Here is a 20,911-nt window from a genome sequence, read left to right on the forward strand (position 1 = left end):
GCCACACATAATAGAGGACACACTCTTGACCTACTGATCTCCAAAGGCCTGAGCATTTCAAAGGTTACTGTGTCTGATGTGGGCCTGTCTGATCATTACTGTGTTTTCTTTGAAAGTAAAATCTCAGCCCACACAAATATATCAACAACAGTGATCACAAAACGGTGTATAACTGAACACAGTAGTGCAATTTTTAACCAGGTCTTCCCATTAACACCTGACCTGCCCAGAGGGTCAGTCAATGAGCTCGTCAATAGCTTCAATGCTAAAATGTTAAATGTAATGGACACTATTGCTCCCATTAAGGTGAAGGTTATCTCTGGAAGGAAAAAGTCTCCATGGAGAAACTCCACACTGGTGAAAAAAGAAAAAAGAGAGTGTAGGAAAGCTGAGCGCAGATGGAGAAAAACAAACCTCCAGGTTCATTATGACATTTATAAAGAGAAACTTCACAATTATAATTTACAACTGAGGAATGCAAGGAGGTCCTACTTCTCTGACATCATCACTAAAAACAGCCATAATGCTCGGGTCTTATTTTCTACAGTTGACAGGCTAACAAACCCTCCTGTGTCAGTGGCAGCTGAACTTCATTCGACCATGGCCTGCAATGACTTTGCCAAATTCTTCACAGAAAAAATCCAAAAAATTAGACAAGCAATTGGTACATCAACAGCAGATCCAGGATATGTACTGTGTCCACCAAAAAACTGTTTAAACACCATGAAACAGTTTCAACCTATTAACAGCAAAGACCTGGAGGACATCTTAGGTAAACTGAACTCCTCCTCCTGCTGTTTAGATGTCCTGCCAACAAGTTTTTTCAAAAAGGTCTCAAAGACTTTAGAGTCAGACCTGTTACAGATCGTCAACTTTTCTTTATTATCAGGTGTGTTTCCAGAATCACTAAAAAGTGCTGTAATCAAACCTATACTGAAAAAGGACAATCTTGACAAGACACAAATGAACAACTACAGGCCAATCTCAAATCTCCCGTTTTTAAGTAAGATCATTGAAAAAGCAGTTTCTCAACAGCTCAGTTACTTCTTAAAACAGAATAATTGCTACGATGCCTTCCAGTCAGGTTTTAGACAGAACCACAGCACTGAAACCGCTCTGACCAAAGTGTTTAATGACATATGTCTGAATACAGACAGTGGAAAAATGTCAGTCCTAGTTTTACTGGATCTCAGTGCAGCATTTGATACAGTTGACCACAACATATTACTCAAACGACTGGAGAACTGGACAGGTCTTTCAGGAACTGTACTAAACTGGTTCAAAACATACGTAGAAAACAGGAAATACTTTGTATCAATAGGTAACTTCACATCTGAGCAGACAAGTATCACATGTGGAGTTCCCCAAGGTTCCATCTTGGGACCCCTTCTGTTTAACATCTACATGCTCCCACTGGCACAGATTATAAACAACAACAAAATAAACTATCACAGCTATGCAGATGACACACAAATATATATCACAATGTCACCAGGAGACCGAGGCCCTGTACAGGCTCTTGGTAAATGCATTGAGGAAATCAATGACTGGTTGTGCCACAATTTTCTCCAGCTAAACAAAAACAAAACTGAGGTAATAGTCTTTGGCGCCAAAGAAAAACGATTACAGGTCACCAGAGAACTTCAATCTATACATCTAAAAACCACAAACCAGGCGAGAAATTTGGGTGTAGTGATGGATGCAGACCTAAACTTAGAAAAACACATTAAGACAATAACAAAGTCAGCTTACTATCACCTCAAGAATATATCAAGGATAAAAGATCTGATGTCTCAACAGGACCTGGAAAAACTAGTCCATGCATTCATCTTTAGTAGGCTTGATTACTGTAACAGCATCTTTACAGGTCTACCTAAAAAATCAGTCAGACAACTACAGCTCATTCAGAACTCTGCTGCTCGAGTCCTCACTAAGACCAAAAAAGTGGACCACATCAGTCCAGCTCTGAGGTCCTTACACTGGCTGCCTGTCCGTCAGAGGATAGACTTTAAAGTTCTGATGCTGGCCTATAAAGCTCTGAATGGTTTAGGACCAAAATACATCAATGACCTCCTGACCCAGTATGAACCATCCAGATCCCTCAGGTCATCTGGATCCGGTCTTTTATCAGTTCCCAGAGTCAGAACCAGACACGGAGAAGCTGCATTCAGCTTTTATGCTCCTTATATCTGGAACAAACTCCCAGAAAGCCTCAGATCAGCTGAAACACTCAGTTTATTTAAATCCAGGTTGAAGACTCACCTGTTCTCAGCTGCATTTGAATAAAGCACCAAATCCACACTTTAAGCTTAAATTTCAAAACTTACATTTAACTACTGATTTTATCTACTGTTCTGATTTTATCTGTTTTGATTTTATATACTGTTTTGTTTGTTTGTTTGTTTGTTTGTTAATTAGTTAGTTAGTTTATTTGCTTGTTTTAATCAATTTTAAATCATGCTTTTTATTTGTTCTTGTTTCTAATGTCTCTGTAAAGCACTTTGAATCACCTTGTTGTTGAATTGTGCTATACAAATAAACTTGCCTTGCCTTGCCTACTTAGCAGAAACATTGAGCAACCTAACTAATAGGGTTGCAAACTCCCAGCAAAAAAAATAGGGAACCACCCCCACCCTCCACCTCAAGATGCTTAATCGACGTAATCAACTTTAATTTGATGCAGTGTGGGAAAAAAATGCACAGAAATCAATTCTTTTTCAAGAATAATTAAATAGATTCAACATCTTTCTTCAACAGAATTGCAGACTGCACAGATGGTACCTTCCCAAAGGAAAAAGTAGTATAGCTTACTAGGGTATATTAGACTTAACAGTTACTATATACAGTAATGGACTTCTATATATTTTACATAAGATTAAAACTTTGGGTGTAAGATTCAGATAATTATTTATTAAAAGCTAGACATTTTAAATGAGAATAAGAAAGAAAAGTATGTCTTTGTGCCCCCTTTTCCCTGTTCATGCCCTATCGGCCCCCCTGGCTAAACTTTGCTAGATCCGCCCCTGCACAGTTACCAGCCGTCAGCTGCGTAGAAAAGGATCCTGGTCTAGAAAGTAATATTAAATAAATTCTAACAACAGTTAATCGAGCTTAAACGTGCTGCTGTTGTTCAGCCGCTGGTTTCCTCTTTCTGGTGCAAAGTGGGCCAAAAACAAGCAAGAGACGGACAGGCGACAGAAAAGCCGATCAGCTGATCATTAAGCAGTTTCACGATTGAAGTAGCAGCAAGAAGAGGCAGTCGCTCCATATATCGGTTGTTAATCTTAACGTGGGAATGCTTTACAAACATTCAGAGATGAACTTACACACTTGCTTTTCTTCTCTCTGGGATGACTTCATCAGAGATGAAATGCTGGTTTGAGGCTACAAATACACGTAGCCGCTCTATCACTTGAGCACACTGCTCCGTGCTACGGTTATGAGCCGAGTTACGCCGTGTGGCAAGTTTTGTGAGGTACTTTTTTGATATTTAATGGATTGGATTACATTTTTTATTTCTCTCCGATATCCGATCCAGTAATTTACGTCAGTATCGGACACGTAATATCGGATCGGTCCGTCTCTAATACATATGCCCACATTTGGGGAGAACAAGGAGAAGCTGTACACAACACACACAAAAAATGACCAGAGAGCTTAATCTGAGCATCTGCAATTAGCATAGCTTGGTGCACAAACAGAAAATTTTTTAATTTTGTTCTTACATTAGGTGCAGGAGTGGGTTTCAAGTGAAGAAAATGAAATAATAATATCCAAGACAGAAGCCTGAAAAGGCACAGCTTTCCAAAGGGACTGCACAGAAGTGATGATGAGGTGCTGAATATTGTTTCAGTCGTACTTAGTGTGAACACAACTGACTTGGGTGACTACAGTATGTTTGCATCCCTCAAGAGGTAAATCATCCGTCAAAATGTAACTACAAACTTTCCCCTAATATCCTTCTCCTCCTTCTGCTTTGCAAATAAAGCTGTGCTCCATCTTGTTATCGTAGAGCAGATGAGCTCTAAATTGCTCATTCCACAGTCTGTTCATTAATTAAGAAGTGAGGGACATTGTAATCAGCCTGGGTGGAGGAACAGTGCTAAATCAAAAAAAGAGAGGGAACTAGTCAGACAGAACAACTTAAAAACTGCTTTCAGTCTGTTGAAATGGTAGAACAATTAGCAATGTGTTTGACATAAAAGTGGAGCAGTGCTTTGTGGACACTGGAACAAACCAATGATCAATCAATATCAGTGCATTATTTACCACTATTGATTATCAGTGTGTCAGCCAGTACCACCCTGCTGCTCACAGAAGCAACTGGCTTCTGTTTATGCAAGACAAATCCTCAAAATCAGTGTGATATTTTGGCTGGCACTAACACACTGCATCATTATAACATGGCGTGAGCGTCGTACACTAACTAAAGCTACGTAATGGTAAAGTGTTGGTGAAAAAAAACTAGGTGGTGGCTTATAACTTTAATTACAACCGAATGTCTATGAGGTGGCACAAACGCGCTTTATTGACTTTCCAGCTGTTTATTAACTCATTCACTGCCAGCCATTGGCAGTGAATGAGTTAAACCCATTGACTCATTCACTGCAATTGACGGCTATAGACGTCAATGGCAGTATTATTATGATTAGCACTTTTTTAGCTATTGGTAGCTAATATTGTTTGCTGTTGATAATGTAAGCAAGCATAAAAGAGGCCTTTAGGCAAGGCAATAATGGAGGAGACAATAAATGCCACCTTTGAAATTTCGCAGGGAAATTCACATGGAAAATGTTTGAAAAATGCAACTTTTATTAGGTCAACTTTTATAAATGTAAAGAAACATTAAAATAAAAAACAGTTAAAGTTGAAAACTATATAAATTCAAATAGAAGATTATTAAACAGAATTCCCATCCCTCACCTTTTTGTGCAGGTCCAGCCAGGGGTGCTGGAAAGATTGAAGAAATAATGGGTTCCTGTACAAGTCCTGAGCCACCTGAAGCGGTGGTGGAGGCAGAGGATGGAGCTGTAGAAAGGGGTCCACAGATATTATCTTTCTCTGTAGTCCCTGGTGAGAGCAGCACCAGCCCCTGAACCTGGCAGCCTGTGTGATTTCTGCACTGTGTTGCACTTGATTTCACATCTGAAAAAGTTCCCTCAGAGCACTGCTTACAGACCACGTCCTTTTTCTCACTGCCCTGCTTTTTCACCCTCTTGCCTGGGGGGCACAAAGAGTGGGGCTTACACACAGCAGCACCATCCCCTGACAGGAATGTATTGGGTGGGCATGTGCAGATTCGATCCTGGGTGGCTGTGCAAGGCGTTTTCTCAATAAAGCCAGCTGGGCAAGGACTCCTGCAGCGATGGCATTGCTGAACTCCATTCTCTCCCCGTGTGAAGGTGCCTTTGGGACAGGGGCTGCATTCCCTCACAGAAGTTGGAGAGCAGTGGATGGAGACATAGGTGCCAGCCGGGCACTTATCACAGACCAGCTGGGTGCCCGTGTCTTGGTCGGTGTGCTGATAGTGCCGTTGAGAAAAAATGGGCTGGTCATCTGTGCTGGATGTGGTCAAAACCCGAGCTGAGATATCAACCACAACTGTACATAAGAGCTGAGGGGAAAAGAGAAGGCAGCTATTAGGCGAAAGACTAAAAATGTTTTGAAAAATGTTCTGGTGTAGAAATTTATGCAACAGGACAGATTGTCAACCCCTGAATGATGCTGCATTCATTATACTGCAGTAAGTGTTTAAAGCAAAAACCAAACACTATCTGAATTCTTAAGACTGGGATCCACAATGTCAGTTTCACACATTAGGCGGTTTTGTCAGTACTGTCCACTGAAAGATGGAGTATGAAGTAACTTAATTTTACAAGAACCACCCACATTAAGGCTGTAGCTCAGGTGGCAGAGCAGGTCAACCACTACCCAGAAGGTCGGTGGTTTGATCCCAGACTGCTCTAGTCTGTGCAAAATGCCAAATAATTCTTGGGCAAGATACTAATAATAATGGATTGGATTTATATAGCACTTTTCAAGGCACCCAAAGCGCTTTACAATGCCCAAGGACACAACGACCAGGACAGAGAGCCCGGGGATCGAGCCGGCAACCTTCCGGTTACAGATGCGCTTCCCAACCCCCTGAGCCACGGTCGCCCCATGTTGCTCTCCGATGCATCCATCTGAGTGTGAATGTGTATAAATGTAAGATATTTAGCACTTAAGAGCTTAGAAGATGTGATTGGGTGAATGAATTAGTTGTATAAAGCACTTTGAGTGCACAGACAAAGTAGAAAAGCGCTATTTAAGAACCAGTCCATTTAACTAATATCCTGTTATGGTACTTATTTACCTTTACCATCTACTATTTTTTATGCTGTCCATGGCTTTTTTATAAATTTTTGCCCTGACTGAAGCATTCCAATTTAATATGAAAACTTCAATGCAAAAATGTATGACAGCTAACATGTAGTTTATGAAAATTTGCCTCTTGAGCATGTGGCTCTAACAAAACCAAAACCAACAGGTTGCCAGTGACGTTGTGGATGGTAAGAGGTTAACCATCTGAGGTCTAAATTGTCATCAGTGATGGTCCCAACCCTAGCCCTAAAACCTAAACTTAAACCTGCTTTGGAATTAAGCAAAAAAAATTTAGAAGAAAGAAACATACATTTTTATGTGTGTCAGTTAAAATGATTACTTGTCCCGTGATAACAAGACTTGGGAGAAGCACAGAAGGTCCAGGCCCTCTCAGTCAAACAATGACACAACTCCTATGCCTAAAATACTACATGTACTTTAATATTAGGTTTTTTACAGAGTCACAAATTAGAACTAAATAGAGAAATCATATTATACTTATTCATTAATTTATTAATACATTATAGTAAGTCTGTGAACATTCTCTGGTTTATCATTGCCTTTTTTGGTACTCAACATCCCTCACCAGACAGAAAAGACATGACCACATGGATACACTCATACCTCCATCTGGTATCGCTAATATCACTTAGTCACTACACTGACTCATCATGCTCGTCACAACTTTAGTGTCAAATGGTGTGCATTCATTTCCACAGTTAAGAATTTAACTGATGTATCATGGGGAACTTTGTTCTTTTTTCTTCCCAAAGGCTTCCCTCTCACTGCTGCTGGGAACCTCAGCTCAGCGGGTTTAGGGGAATAACCCACACATGTCTAGGGTTACACATTTACACAGGCCCAAGCTGAGTCATGTCAGAGTGATGTTATCAGAAAATGCTACAGACCATACATGGCTTTACCATTTTATACTTTTAAACAACCAGTTGCAGTCTTTTACACTTATTTACTTCAAAACAACCAATCATAAGATTTTTAGGGACGCTATAACATTAACCTCTTACTCATGTGAAGTCTAAGTAATACCACTGTAGAGGCAATTTGTTTCCCCAATCTGATCATGTTTATTTATTTTATTGTAAATACAACAGCCTCCAAAAGCGATACTCCCTGTGTAATCACATTTAGGAAAATTAGTAGTATTAACCCTGCAGATCGTTCATCTGCTATTTATGACCTTCCATTCATTCACAGCTTCTTATCCCCTGGTGAACTTGTTTCATACTACAGGGAGTGCAGAATTATTAGGCAAATGAGTATTTTGTCCACATCATCCTCTTCATGCATGTTGTCTTACTCCAAGCTGTATAGGCTCGAAAGCCTACTACCAATTAAGCATATTAGGTGATGTGCATCTCTGTAATGAGAAGGGGTGTGGTCTAATGACATCAACACCCTATATCAGGTGTGCATAATTATTAGGCAACGTCCTTTCCTTTGGCAAAATGGGTCAAAAGAAGGACTTGACAGGCTCAGAAAAGTCAAAAATAGTGAGATATCTTGCAGAGGGATGCAGCAGTCTCAAAATTGCAAAGCTTCTGAAGCGTGATCATCGAACAATCAAGCGTTTCATTCAAAATAGTCAACAGGGTCGCATGAAGCGTGTGGAAAAACCAAGGCGCAAAATAACTGCCCATGAACTGAGAAAAGTCAAGCGTGCAGCTGCCAAGATGCCACTTGCCACCAGTTTGGCCATATTTCAGAGCTGCAACATCACTGGAGTGCCCAAAAGCACAAGGTGTGCAATACTCAGAGACATGGCCAAGGTAAGAAAGGCTGAAAGACGACCACCACTGAACAAGACACACAAGCTGAAACGTCAAGACTGGGCCAAGAAATATCTCAAGACTGATTTTTCTAAGGTTTTATGGACTGATGAAATGAGAGTGAGTCTTGATGGGCCAGATGGATGGGCCCGTGGCTGGATTGGTAAAGGGCAGAGAGCTCCAGTCCGACTCAGACGCCAGCAAGGTGGAGGTGGAGTACTGGTTTGGGCTGGTATCATCAAAGATGAGCTTGTGGGGCCTTTTCGGGTTGAGGATGGAGTCAAGCTCAACTCCCAGTCCTACTGCCAGTCTCTGGAAGACACCTTCTTCAAGCAGTGGTACAGGAAGAAGTCTGCATCCTTCAAGAAAAACATGATTTTCATGCAGGACAATGCTCCATCACACGCGTCCAAGTACTCCACAGTGAGTAAGAAAGGGTATAAAAGAAGAAAAACTAATGACATGGCCACCTTGTTCACCTGACCTGAACCCCATTGAGAACCTGTGGTCCTTCATCAAATGTGAGATTTACAAGGAGGGAAAACAGTACACCTCTCTGAACAGTGTCTGGGAAGCTGGGGTTGCTGCTGCACGCAATGTTGATGGTGAACAGATCAAAACACTGACAGAATCCATGGATGGCAGGCTTTTGAGTGTCCTTGCAAAGAAAGGTGGCTATATTGGTCGCTGATTTGTTTTTGTTTTGTTTTTGAATGTCAGAAATGTATATTTGTGAATGTGGAGATGTTATATTGGTTTCACTGGTAAAAATAAATAATTGAAATGGGTATATATTAGAGCTGGGCGATATGAGATTTTTTCATATCACGATATGTTTTTTTCATTTCAGGCGATAACGATATCTATCACGATATAAGCCAAATAACTATATTTGTAAGATTTAAATGTGCCGTTGCTCACAAGTAAAATGTGAAATAATCAGCAGCTTGTTTTTATTTAAATATTTATTTCCCATAATAAGTTCAACAGGGTAGATGTACTTAAGGAACATGAGACTTTTTCAGATAAATAAAGGCAAATATTGCAAACTACACAAAAGGCAGCCACTAAAGCGTTTACGTTTCAAAATAGAACAAACAAAACAGACTAAATTGTCAATTCCACTTAGAAACAAAATATTAATTCTAAAAATAAATCTTAGATTGTTTTACAGAAGAACAGACAAAACTGACTAACTTTTGTCAATATCAAATAAACTGAGAACTAAAAGGAAATTCTCAATCTCTCCTTGTTGTATAGCTGAGCTTTTCAAACAGTTTTAACAGTTACTTTAGTCTGACAAAAGCCGAATGACGAATTAGCGCTTCCAGTCAGAGACTGAGGCTACGTCCACACGTACACGGGTATTTTTGAAAACGGAGATTTTCCGTTTACGTTTTAAAAAATAATCCCGTACACACATAAAGGCAGAAATGAAGGAAAACGCTGCTATGAACATCCCAAAGCAGCAGGTGGCGCTAGATTTCTAACCGTACCGAAATGTTGGCCAATCAGAAGTCTAGAAGCCTCGGTGGGAAAAAATAAACAAAGCTGGGGCATAGAAGCAGAACCGAGTCGTATGTGTGGAGGGACAGTAACTGTGTGTATATGTAAGCATTTAAACACTGCAGAGAGTAGAATTAACAGTAACAGTATTGTAGAAATTCATTTCACCGAAACAATAACGTGGCGCACAGTGTGACGCATGCACCAGTTTATTGTATTTCCAGACTTGCTTTCGGCACAATTTACAGTGCACGCTACTCTATTTTTTGTCAGACTTGAAATAGCCGAAATACCTTCACACTACGGAACTTCTTTGGCTCTTCCGTTTGACAATCTCTCCGGCATTGGAACCATCATCTGTTTTCTCTTCGGTCACGCTCGGTTGATTTTTCTAGTCGGCACACTCATTTCCTCCATTACGCGCTGGCTCCATTACCCGCTGGCTGCTTCCCAAACAAACACACGTGCGGCTTGGCACTTGTGCTGTACGTAACAAGTCACGCGACGTGACGCTGCGGCTGTGATTGGTTTGGCTCTGCGCTACTTAATTTTGATTTTTTTTTTTTTTTTTTGAGGACAAGAGCAGCGAGGTCTATCGCGATAGCTTAATTTCTCTATCGAGTAAAAGTTATATCGCGATACATATCATTATCGTTCTATCGCCCAGCTCTAGTATATATTTGTTGATCACCATCAATGGCGCTGCTGTGGAGAGAGTGAGCAGCTTCCGGTTCCTTGGCGTACACCTGGCTGAGGATCTTACGTGGTCAGTACACACAAACAAAACAGTGAAGAAGGCGCAGCAGCGCCTCTTCTTTCTCAGGAGACTGAAAAGATTCGGCATGAGCCCCCGCATCCTCAGGACCTTCTATCGCTGTGCCATTGAGAGTATCCTCACTGGATGCATCACCACCTGGTATGGCAACAGCACCGCCTACAACTGCAAAGCTCTCCAGCGAGTAGTGCGGTGCTCTGAACGGATAATTGGAGGTGAGCTTCCCTCCCTCCAAGACATCTACAGGAAGCGGTGCCTGAGGAAAGCGGGGAGGATCATCAAGGACTCCAGTCACCCCAGCCATAAACTGTTCAGACTACTTCCATCAGGAAGGAGGTTCTGCAGCATCCGGTCCCGTACCAGCAGACTGAGAGACAGCTTTTTCCATCAGGCCATCAGACTGCTGAACACGTCATAGACACCTCAGCTTCACTACTGGAACTTCAACATTATGCACTCCACACTGTATATAAATGCCACTTGTTTTGCACATATTCAACTCTGTATATTTTATATATTTTATTATTATTATTATTATTATTATTATTATTTTATTTTTTTACTATTTAATTTGTAAAAATGTGTATACACACACACACACACACACACACACACACACACACACACACACGTAGGAAAATATTTAGTATACACATCCAGAAATGCATACACTATTATATATTGTACATATATTTATTAGTTTCAGGTTGGCCATTCTTGTATTTTGCTCGTTTGTGTTGTTGTGTTTGCACATCTCTGTTGCTTGTGGGGCTCGCACACAAGAATTTCACTCGCATGTGCTGTGCCAGTGTGCCTGCACATGTGATGTGACAATAAAAAGTGATGTGATGTGATGTGATGTTTTTTGTTAAGTTGCCTAATAATTATGCACAGTAATAGTCACCTGCACACACAGATATCCCCCTAAAATAGCTAAAACTAAAAACAAACTAAAAACTACTTCCAAAAACATTCAGCTTTGATATTAATGAGTTTTTTGGGTTAATTGAGAACATGGTTGTTGTTCAATAATAAAATTATTCCTCAAAAATACAACTTGCCTAATAATTCTGCACTCCCTATATAATGTCAACCTCCATAACCTTCTTAACATATTTGCTCCACTTAAACACCGAACTGGCTCATTTTCCCGTTCAGCACCATGGTTTACTCTTAACCTGCGCCATCTCAAAGCTAAAGGACACCAACTGGAACGTCTGTTCAAGAAAACCGGACTTACCCTACACAAAGAAACGTATAACGATCATATTTTGTTTTATAAGGACTGCATTGCTTCAGCCAAATCCGAATACTATTCTGGTTTATTCAGTTCTAGTGAAGGTAACTCCAGGTCTCTCTTTTCATTGTTACGTAAAATTACAAAACCTCCTGGCTCATTCCCCTCTCATATGGACTCTGCTGACTTTTGCAACTCTATTATATCTTTTTTTCACTCATAAAATCACTGATATCCACCAACACCTTAACTCTGTGGGAGCTTCTAACTGTGAAGTAGACTTTCTGTTTTCCTCACTGTCTTACTGTCAGTCATTTTCAAGTTTTACTCTTCCCTCCATAGTTGATGTATCAAATCTTATTCAAAAATCTAAATCATCCACTTGTCAGTTTGACCCTCTTCCCACTGTGTTAGCTGAAGCTTGTCTTCCCTCATTGGCTCCTCTCATAACTAGTATTATCCACTCTTCCCTTAACACTGGAATTGTTCCTTCATCCTGCTTGTGTCATTCCAATTCTCAAAAAGCCTGGTGCAGATCCCAATAATTTTGATAATCTTCGCCCTATATCAAACCTGCTCTTACAATCAGAACTGCTCCCAACAAACAACAGGACTGAGCAGCTCCCTCTGCAGCTGGATCCTTAGCTACCTGTCTGACAGACGCCAAGTGGTCAGACTGGGCAGCATCACCTCATCCCCCATCACACTGAACACTGGTGCTCCACAGGGGTGTGTACTGAGCCCTCTCCTATACTCACTCTACACCTACGACTGCACAGCCACTAACAACTCCAACATCATTGTGAAGTTTGCGGACGACACTACAGTGGTGGGTCTTATCACCAATGGTGATGAGACGACTTACAGGGAGGAGGTCAGCGCCCTGACCCACTGGTGTCAAGACAACCATCTCACCCTCAACGTCGCAAAGACAAAGGAGTTGATAGTGGACTTCCGGAGGTGCAGAGGAGTACACACCCCCATCACCATCAACGGCGCTGCTGTGGAGAGAGTGAGCAGCTTCCGGTTCCTTGGTGTACATCTGGCTGAGGATCTTACGTGGTCAGTACACACAAACAAAACAGTGAAGAAGGCGCAGCAGCACCTCTTCTTTCTCAGGAGACTGAAAAGATTTGGCATGAACCCCCGCATCCTCAGGACCTTCTATCACTGTGCCATTGAGAGCATCCTCACTGGATGCATCACCACCTGGTATGGCAACAGCACCGCCTACAACTGCAAAGCTCTCCAGAGAGTAGTGCAGTGCTCTGAACGGATAATTGGAGGTGAGCTTCCCTCCCTCCAAGACATCTACAGGAAGCGGTGCCTGAGGAAAGCGGGGAGGATCATCAAGGACTCCAGTCACCCCAGCCATAAACTGTTCAGACTACTTCCATCAGGAAGGAGGTTCTGCAGCATCCGGTCCCGTACCAGCAGACTGAGAGACAGCTTCTTCCAACAGGCCATCAGACTGCTGAACACGTCATAGACACCTCACCTTCACTACTGGAACTTTAACATTATGCACTCCATACTGTACAGTAATGCCACTGTTTTGCACATGTCTCAACCAACTCTGTATATATTTATATATTTTATTTATTGTTTACTCTATTTAATTTATAAAATATGTGTACACACACACACACACACACGTAGAAAAATATTTAGTATACACATCCAGAAATGCATATACTATTATATATTGTACATATATTTATTAGTTTCAGATGTAGCCATTCTTGTATTTTGCTTGTTTACATTATTGTATTTGCACAACTCTGTTGCTTGTGAAGCTCGCACACAAGAATTTCACTCACATGTACTGTACCAATGTACCTGCACATGTGATGTGACAATAAAAAGTGATTTGATTTGATTTTGATTTGACATAGATGTTTACATCTGCGCTGTAACTGCAATAAGTTAATTAACCGATTTGCACTACAACCTGGTTTGCCTCTTATCTGTAGTTATTTTTATTTAATTTAATAACTGTACAGTATTCTGTTTATAGTGACCACTGTCCTTAATGTAAATATGTAAGAAAAATTGTGTATGTTTCTGTTCCGTGTCCTGTGTACTGTTTGTTTGTATATGTGTCTTTTTGGCTGCTGTTACAACCAAATTTCCCCTTGTGGGTCAATTAAAGGATTATTCTATTCTATTCTATTCTAAACCTGCCCTTTATTTTAAAAATCCTTGAGAAAGTTGTTGCCTCCCAGCTTCACTCATACCTCAATGACCATAATCTCTAAAAACAATTTCATCCTAGTTTCTGCCCCAATCATAGTACAGAAACGGCTTTGTTAAGGATTACTAATGACCTTCTGATGGCAGCTGATTCTGGTCTTTTAACCATTCTCATCCTTCTCGATCTTAGTGCGGCATTTGACACCGTTTCTCATAAGATCCTCCTGAGCAAAGATAACTCTAATTCTTTGCTTTGGAAGCAGGGGGTCAGAGTGATACCAATATGGTAGGAATGGGTGGGTATAAACGGACCACACATGTATGTTTTGGTCATTGGAAATTACTTATATGAATATGTGAAGGAACTTACCACAGACTACTTGCAATTAAACAGTCAATGGAAGCCAAACTCTTTCTATGATTAGTGCTAAAAAGGATAAAGCTTTCCATTCTTTCAGGACTCTGTTGCCCTTTGCCACACCACTCCTTTGCTTCTTTGTGTTCGTTCCAAGAACCTCATCCATAAACATTAGAGCATGTTCTCGAGGCGCTACTCATAACTCACTTGCGTCACTCATGTCAATGCATTCACTCACATCAGTGTTCAAAGTGAAAACACACGCAGCAGTAAATGGAGACATTCTGCTTGTTACAGAACACAATGGATATTTCCCCACCACGGGGCTACTGTTTGTTTATAGAATTTGATTACTGACACAGTAAGCATTTGGAGATTACCACAAGTGATGGTATTAATCAAGAGGATTCTGAAATTTTCTATCCCATTCCCCTACCATTGGTGCTGATGTTGTTATGCTGGAAGAAAAAATAAAAAATTTACCATTTGATATATATCCCTGTGCACCTTTAAGGTACAGTAAGGGATCATGAGCAACACCACCTGACTTGGACCGCTTTTCATCCCATTAAGCTAGCTGTTCAACATTAAGCTAGCTCACATATTTTGTTTGCCTACTGTTCTCGATAGCTTTTCTTCACAAATAAAATCATACAGCATGAAACTAAATAGGAAAATATTATTACTTAATTTAGTTTTTTTTAACACGAAGATCTCCACTTATGTTCACTGATTATCCTTGTTATATGTAAAAGAGATGACTGTACTTTCTCGTCATGCTGGACTATAAAGCATATACTCCTTATACATGTTTCCCCATTAATTTCATAGAATATGGTAAGTAGTCTGTGACCCTGTAAGCCTGACACAGCCGCAGATGGTAGCGACTTCCAGGTCTTAAAAGTAAATTCAACACAGAAGTGCCTGAAACTTGTAGTCTTTTTAAAGGCAACAAGGGGGCAGCAAGTGTGATTGCAAAAATCGTCCAGTTCTATAGGAATGTAAGGGAAGATGGCCCTCTTCCCAGAACCTGATTGAACCTGAACATCTCTGTAGAGATCCGAAAATGGCTTTTGTTTGATATTATACACTGAACAAAAATATAAACGCAACACTTTTGTTTTTGCTCCCATTCCCCATGGGATGGACATAGAGACCTAAAATTCATTCCAGATACACAATATAACCATCCCTCCCAAACAGTGGTCACAAATCAGTCCAAATGTGTGGTAGTGGGCACATCTGCTATATTGAGATAATCCATCCCACCTCACAGGTGTGCCACATCAGGATGCTGATCTGACATCATGAGTAGTGCACAGGTGTACCTCAGACTGCCCACAACAAAAGGCCACCCTGGAATGTGCAGTTTTGAAGTGAAAATGAATTTAATACAATTTGGAATAAGGCTGTAACATTGCAAAATGTGGAACAAGTGAGGTGCTCTGAATACTTTCTTGCTTAACCATCAACTGAATTCATACCTATTTAATTCTATTATATGCCCTTGTGATTTATGGGAGCTTGGTAACGTTGAACAATTCTTAAAGGTGTGGAGATTCAGTAATAAGGACCAGATGTTACAGTCCCTGATAATGCATTGCTTTAAATGGAGAAAATCTTGAGGGATGACTGTTATGAGGAAAGGCAGCCCAGACACTTCACCAGTTTGGGACACATCGTCAGTAGTGGACCTTGGATTCATCGGGTGTTTCGGCCATTATCACTAGACACCCTCATCCAAAGAGGCCCTGCCAGGGTTGATCAGGCCCTGGAGTGTGTGTTAAGCAGAACACTGCTTAACACACACTTAACAGAACATTTGGACCTTTAAACAAAAAACAGAACATCTCCTGGTAAAGGGAAGGATTTTATTGTATTCTATTTCTCTCATGGTAAAGCTGTTCAGGGAGCAGACTGACCTCATGACCCTTTTCTGTCTGCATCTATGCTTTTAAGCCAATGAAGGTAATTACTGCAACGGCTGTTAGTCAGCATGTTGGGGAAGTGGTGAGTAAGCTAATGGCCGCACATGGTCCCATTTGGCTGTGTGCCCTCTGCTTTTTTTAATCCTCCCTCTTTCTGCATTTTAGATACAAGACAAACTGGCAACAAAGACACACAGGAGCAGAAGAGGAAGCAAAGTGCAGTAATGGTACTTTGTCAGGACAGACAGACGCTGTCTGGAGATCCACAATAAAACCTCAGCAGATTTAGTGTGTGAATCAATTTCTGTCTTTCCTCTGCCAGCACTCCTCCTTTTACAACAGCCTTCTCTCTCTCTCTGTCCACACTGTTGATCAACTACATCATTTGCCTGGTGCACAGACCTTCAATCAGAGTCAGACACAAACGGATTGGAAAAGACCTGGGCTATCATATGTATGTTCTGTTCCATCTCTGTAGTCCTGCCTCTGCAAACATTACTGTTGTCTGGCAGTCTCCACAAGTTACTCAACCTAATAGGCATTAACAACATACAGGGAAACCCTCACCAGCTTCCAGCCTGACCCGTTGACCTAAATCTTCATTTATAGCTACTTCACATATTCATAAAGTAGAGGTAAACCAACTTTACAATCTGAAATCCAGTTTACTACTCATAACCAGGAGCAGTCGCAGGGCTTCTTTGAAGCCAGTTGGAACAGTGGGGAACTTGGATGCATATGCACTGCTCCAAAAAATGTAAGCAAACTGTGAATCCATTTCACCTAATTCACTGCAATAGTCTCGAACTTGCTAAATAACTACCTGTTGGGGGTGTGTCTTGCTGTTTCGCCTCCCATGCACCTGTGGCCATTTACATTTGTACCAAAGCAGGTGAAATAAATTCATTTTGACTGTTTTTCAGAGAAGAGCATAAAAAACTTAAGATGCTGTGTGATCTGATTCCCCTCTTCAGTCACACACTTGTGTGAAAAAACATCTAAATGTTTTTTTATAACGTCCTCCCTGCCCCCATAGAAGCATTGTACAGCTTTGACTCTGATGATCTCAACTTTGAGAATACACATTAATAAAAATAGAGATACAAGTTCTCAAAGTTGAGCTGAAAGATTTTAAACGTTTGGCCCCCTCCTCTGAATACATTGTTCACCATGTTACAGTCACTCCCTAAGTTTCCGTGAACAGAACTCATGGCCACTTGATTAATGCTCATGACAATTTGTATATTAACAATCGTGAAATTGTGGCTTGTGACTCATTGTTAGGTAATAGTGCACATGGTGCATGTTATTATGCAGCACTATTATGCAGCGCTATTATGCAGCGGTACTGTTTATAAGGTTGGGGAAACCTGCAGTCAGCTGAGCCTGAAGGAGTCACTTGGGTGAGTGACGAAATGTTTCTCTCACTGACAACGTTACTTCCAAATGAACAGAATCAACTTTCTGAGACATTCAGGATCTATTTATGTTTAGCTGGTGCTAGCTGAACTTGAAGGTTAAAGTTTTGCTGGTAGAAACTATAGAGGGAATCCCAGTGGATATTTGGCTGATGTCTCTGTGACTCACAGAGTGAAGCACAGAGCAGAGGATAGAGCGAAAGATCTGAGGGTGGAGTCTTTAGCCAGGAAGCTTGTATTTACATCACAGAGGCATCAGTGTGACACCACTGCACTACCACTGCAGAGCAGGATCGCACTGAGCACTCCCACCCGCCACACACACACACACACACACACACACACACACACACACACACACACACACAGTCACTTCCAGAAAACACAACCGACTTTGTGACTCCCTAAGCAGAAAACCTGTAATTCTACTTCCAACTCCAGCTACTGCATAGACGCCTGGGTCCAACTCTGCTCCCAAGTAGAGCCGATAGGTCAGACCATTTTCAACATACTTACCGATTCCATAGCTTAGCAGTATTACATAGACACTACATTTGATTTTTTGAGTAGCTAAACCACAGTATTTTCCTATCAATAAAGTCAATTTAACATTTTAACTGACTTACGCTCTCAAACAAAAAAAGAAATCATGGGGAAAAAATGTGTTTAGAGGTTTGGAACACATGAGCATGTCAATTACAGGTCATGCTAACAATTCTATTGCCTCTATTTTAAATGTTTTTCCTATTTAAGCTCTAGGTTTCAGCCATCAAGCAACATGTCAGTGCAATACTGAACCACTGCAATTACCCCTTAAGGTAGTTTTGCCCTTTTTCATAGAGTCTGTATTATGAAGATCCACACACAGCCACATAGGTCCCAACAACACATCTCACTTTTAAAAGATTCTGACACCCCATTATATCTTGGGAAATAATAAGGCAACTAAGTGCAACTTCCAACTCAAGCAATAACATTTTTAAAAAGTAAGAGTAGGAAGCAGCAATAAATAAAATGTGAGGCAGAGAACATATTTCTTTAAGTTAAGCTAAAGCATTTTGATAGTGAACTCTTTCTGTTCCAGTGGAATGTGGATGATTCAGAAATCCATGAGTAATGGTATTATGCTTCCAAGTGCAGCTAATTACAGTAGTATAATAACACATCGCTAGTATTAGCTTCTTAGCAGTTAATTAGATAGAGGGTACTCACACATCTTTAACAGTGAAGGCTAACATTTTTTCAAAACAAAGCTATTCAGTAAGCTTTTCACCTCTCTGAATATTTTTATGGCTACCATCAGATAGGATTTTAGAGCTTGCAGTTCTTATTGTATACTAGTGCTGACTAGCTAGCTTGTTGAGTTGAAAAGCAGCAGCCACTTGTCACTCAAATTGGTCACCTCTGAAATTTTATTATACAGCTGTGTAAAAATTTGGCTCTAGAGACAAAAAGCTTTTACACTCAGGATGCAATAATCTGTAAGAATATTGTTTTACAGGCAGCACGGTGGCACGGTGGTTAGCACTGTTGTCGCACAGCAAGAAGGTCCTGAGTTCAATTCCAACATCAGGCCGGGGTCTTTCTGTGTGGAGTTTGCATGTTCTCCCCGTGTTTGCGTGGGTTCCCTCCGGGTACTCCGGCTTCCTCCCACCGTCTAAAGACATGCAGCTTGTGGGGATAGGTTAATTAGATAATCCAAATTGTCAATAGGTGTGAATGTGCGAATGAATGTGAGTGCGAATGGTTGTTTGTCCCTGTGTGTTGGCCCTGCGACAGACTGGCGACCTGTCCAGGGTGTACCCCGCCTCTCGCCCTATAACAGCTGGGATAGGCTCCAGCGACCCTGAAAAGGATAAGCGAATGGATGGAATATTGTTTTTCACGCTGACATTTTCTTATTACAGCTGTTCAGTGCAAATTCATACCACAAATTTGCAGCAACTATTTTTTTTTTCAGATCAATCATGATTTTTTGATGATCTCCCACATGTAAATAAACAGATCTGACCGATCAGATTCATTTGACAACAAGCATGCTTGTAGCTTAAAACTTGGCCAGTCGGCTCTGAAATTATTTCTCTGTCTCCACAGATGTGGTCCTAGTTCTGCTAAGACTTCTGCAATGAAATCTTCAAATATGTATAAAAGCGGCTGTGATACAGCGTCGGCTTCCCGGATCAAACCATGATATTCTCTCTGTTGCTGCCTTCTTCTGAGAATATAATGAACCACAAATCTCTTTCCTTAATTTTCTTCTTTAGAAACATCAGGAACACTTCACTGCTTTTTGTTCCTCCCCTTTTGTGAGTGTGGACGCTTCATCTCTTTGCTCTTAAATGCTTTGCTTCTTTTATTGATTTTTATTGATTTTTATGCTGATTTTTTCCCTTTTTTCCGTATGAGCTTACCCGCGATAGCTTCTGGACACTTATAGATCATTAGGACTAAAGTGTTCTTAACAGAAACAGCAACATTTTTATAGTTACCTTATCCTCAGCGCTCCGTGTGTCTGTGGCCTAGACACAGCTGAAGCCTGATTACAGCGTCTGGGCACCGAACAGCCTCAATAGCCTGGAAAGGTGCTAACCGCTAGGCTAACTAGCAACAAGATGCCTTCCCTCTCCACAGATGACTACCACAGCCTCCTGCAGAAGATTGCAGTACTGGGCCCTATTTCAGGAAGCTGGTTTAGAAAACTCAGAGTGAAAAACGATACTCAGGGTTGAGTAACCCCGAACTGTCCAACTCGGAATATTCGGTTTCAGAAAGGCTGATAACAATTAGTTCAATCAACGCGGAGTTGCTTTAACCCCAAGTTAAGCGCGCACACGAGGATACATAAAGCCCTGATTAGTGGAGCACAGATTAAGCGAGTCACCATGGAGACGGAGGGAAAGAAGGCGCGGTCAATGTATCTTACAGCGCTTGAGGCCGAAATTCTGATGGCAGCATATGCCGATAACATGCAAATTCCGCGGAAAAAAAGTAACACAGCCTCAGCTGCAAAACAAAGGGAGCATGCATGGCAAAACAAAGCCGACAGAGTCAATGCGTGAGTGTTAATTTAAACATTGATCTAGGGATTTCCACCCATTTAACACGTTATTTTATTATATTTTATTTTATTTTTTATTTTATACATTTGATTTTGTGATGTGATTTGAGCGCAGGTGCAACCCAACAGGCCCCAAACGTTCCTGGCAGCAAGTAAAAATGAAATATAAAAATATAGTCCAAACAGGTAAGGTGTAATTGTATTATGAGCCATAGTGCTTGGTCTGTTTGTATGAGGTGCCGTAAGGGACATTATTACTGAAACGCTCTCACACACACAACTGAAACG

The 20,911-nt window shown here is 41.0% G+C and overlaps 1 protein-coding gene across 4 annotated transcripts in view; it reads right to left on the bottom strand.

The window, feature by feature from the left end:
- Nucleotides 1–20,911, bottom strand: part of tnfrsf21 (tumor necrosis factor receptor superfamily, member 21) — a gene marked incomplete at its 3' end in the record, with an annotated part of 221,673 nt that overhangs the window by 164,635 nt on the left and 36,127 nt on the right. For all 4 annotated transcript variants that reach the window (XM_082505317.1, XM_082505315.1, XM_082505316.1 and 1 more), the window contains exon 3: nt 4,924–5,614. In XM_082505317.1, the coding sequence (XP_082361443.1) occupies nt 4,924–5,614 (691 nt within the window). The remainder of the gene's footprint in view (nt 1–4,923; nt 5,615–20,911) is intronic.

This window comes from Aulonocara stuartgranti (genome assembly GCF_965226115.1).
Source record: "Aulonocara stuartgranti genome assembly, chromosome: 15".
In the NCBI taxonomy this organism is placed as follows: domain Eukaryota; kingdom Metazoa; phylum Chordata; class Actinopteri; order Cichliformes; family Cichlidae; genus Aulonocara; species Aulonocara stuartgranti.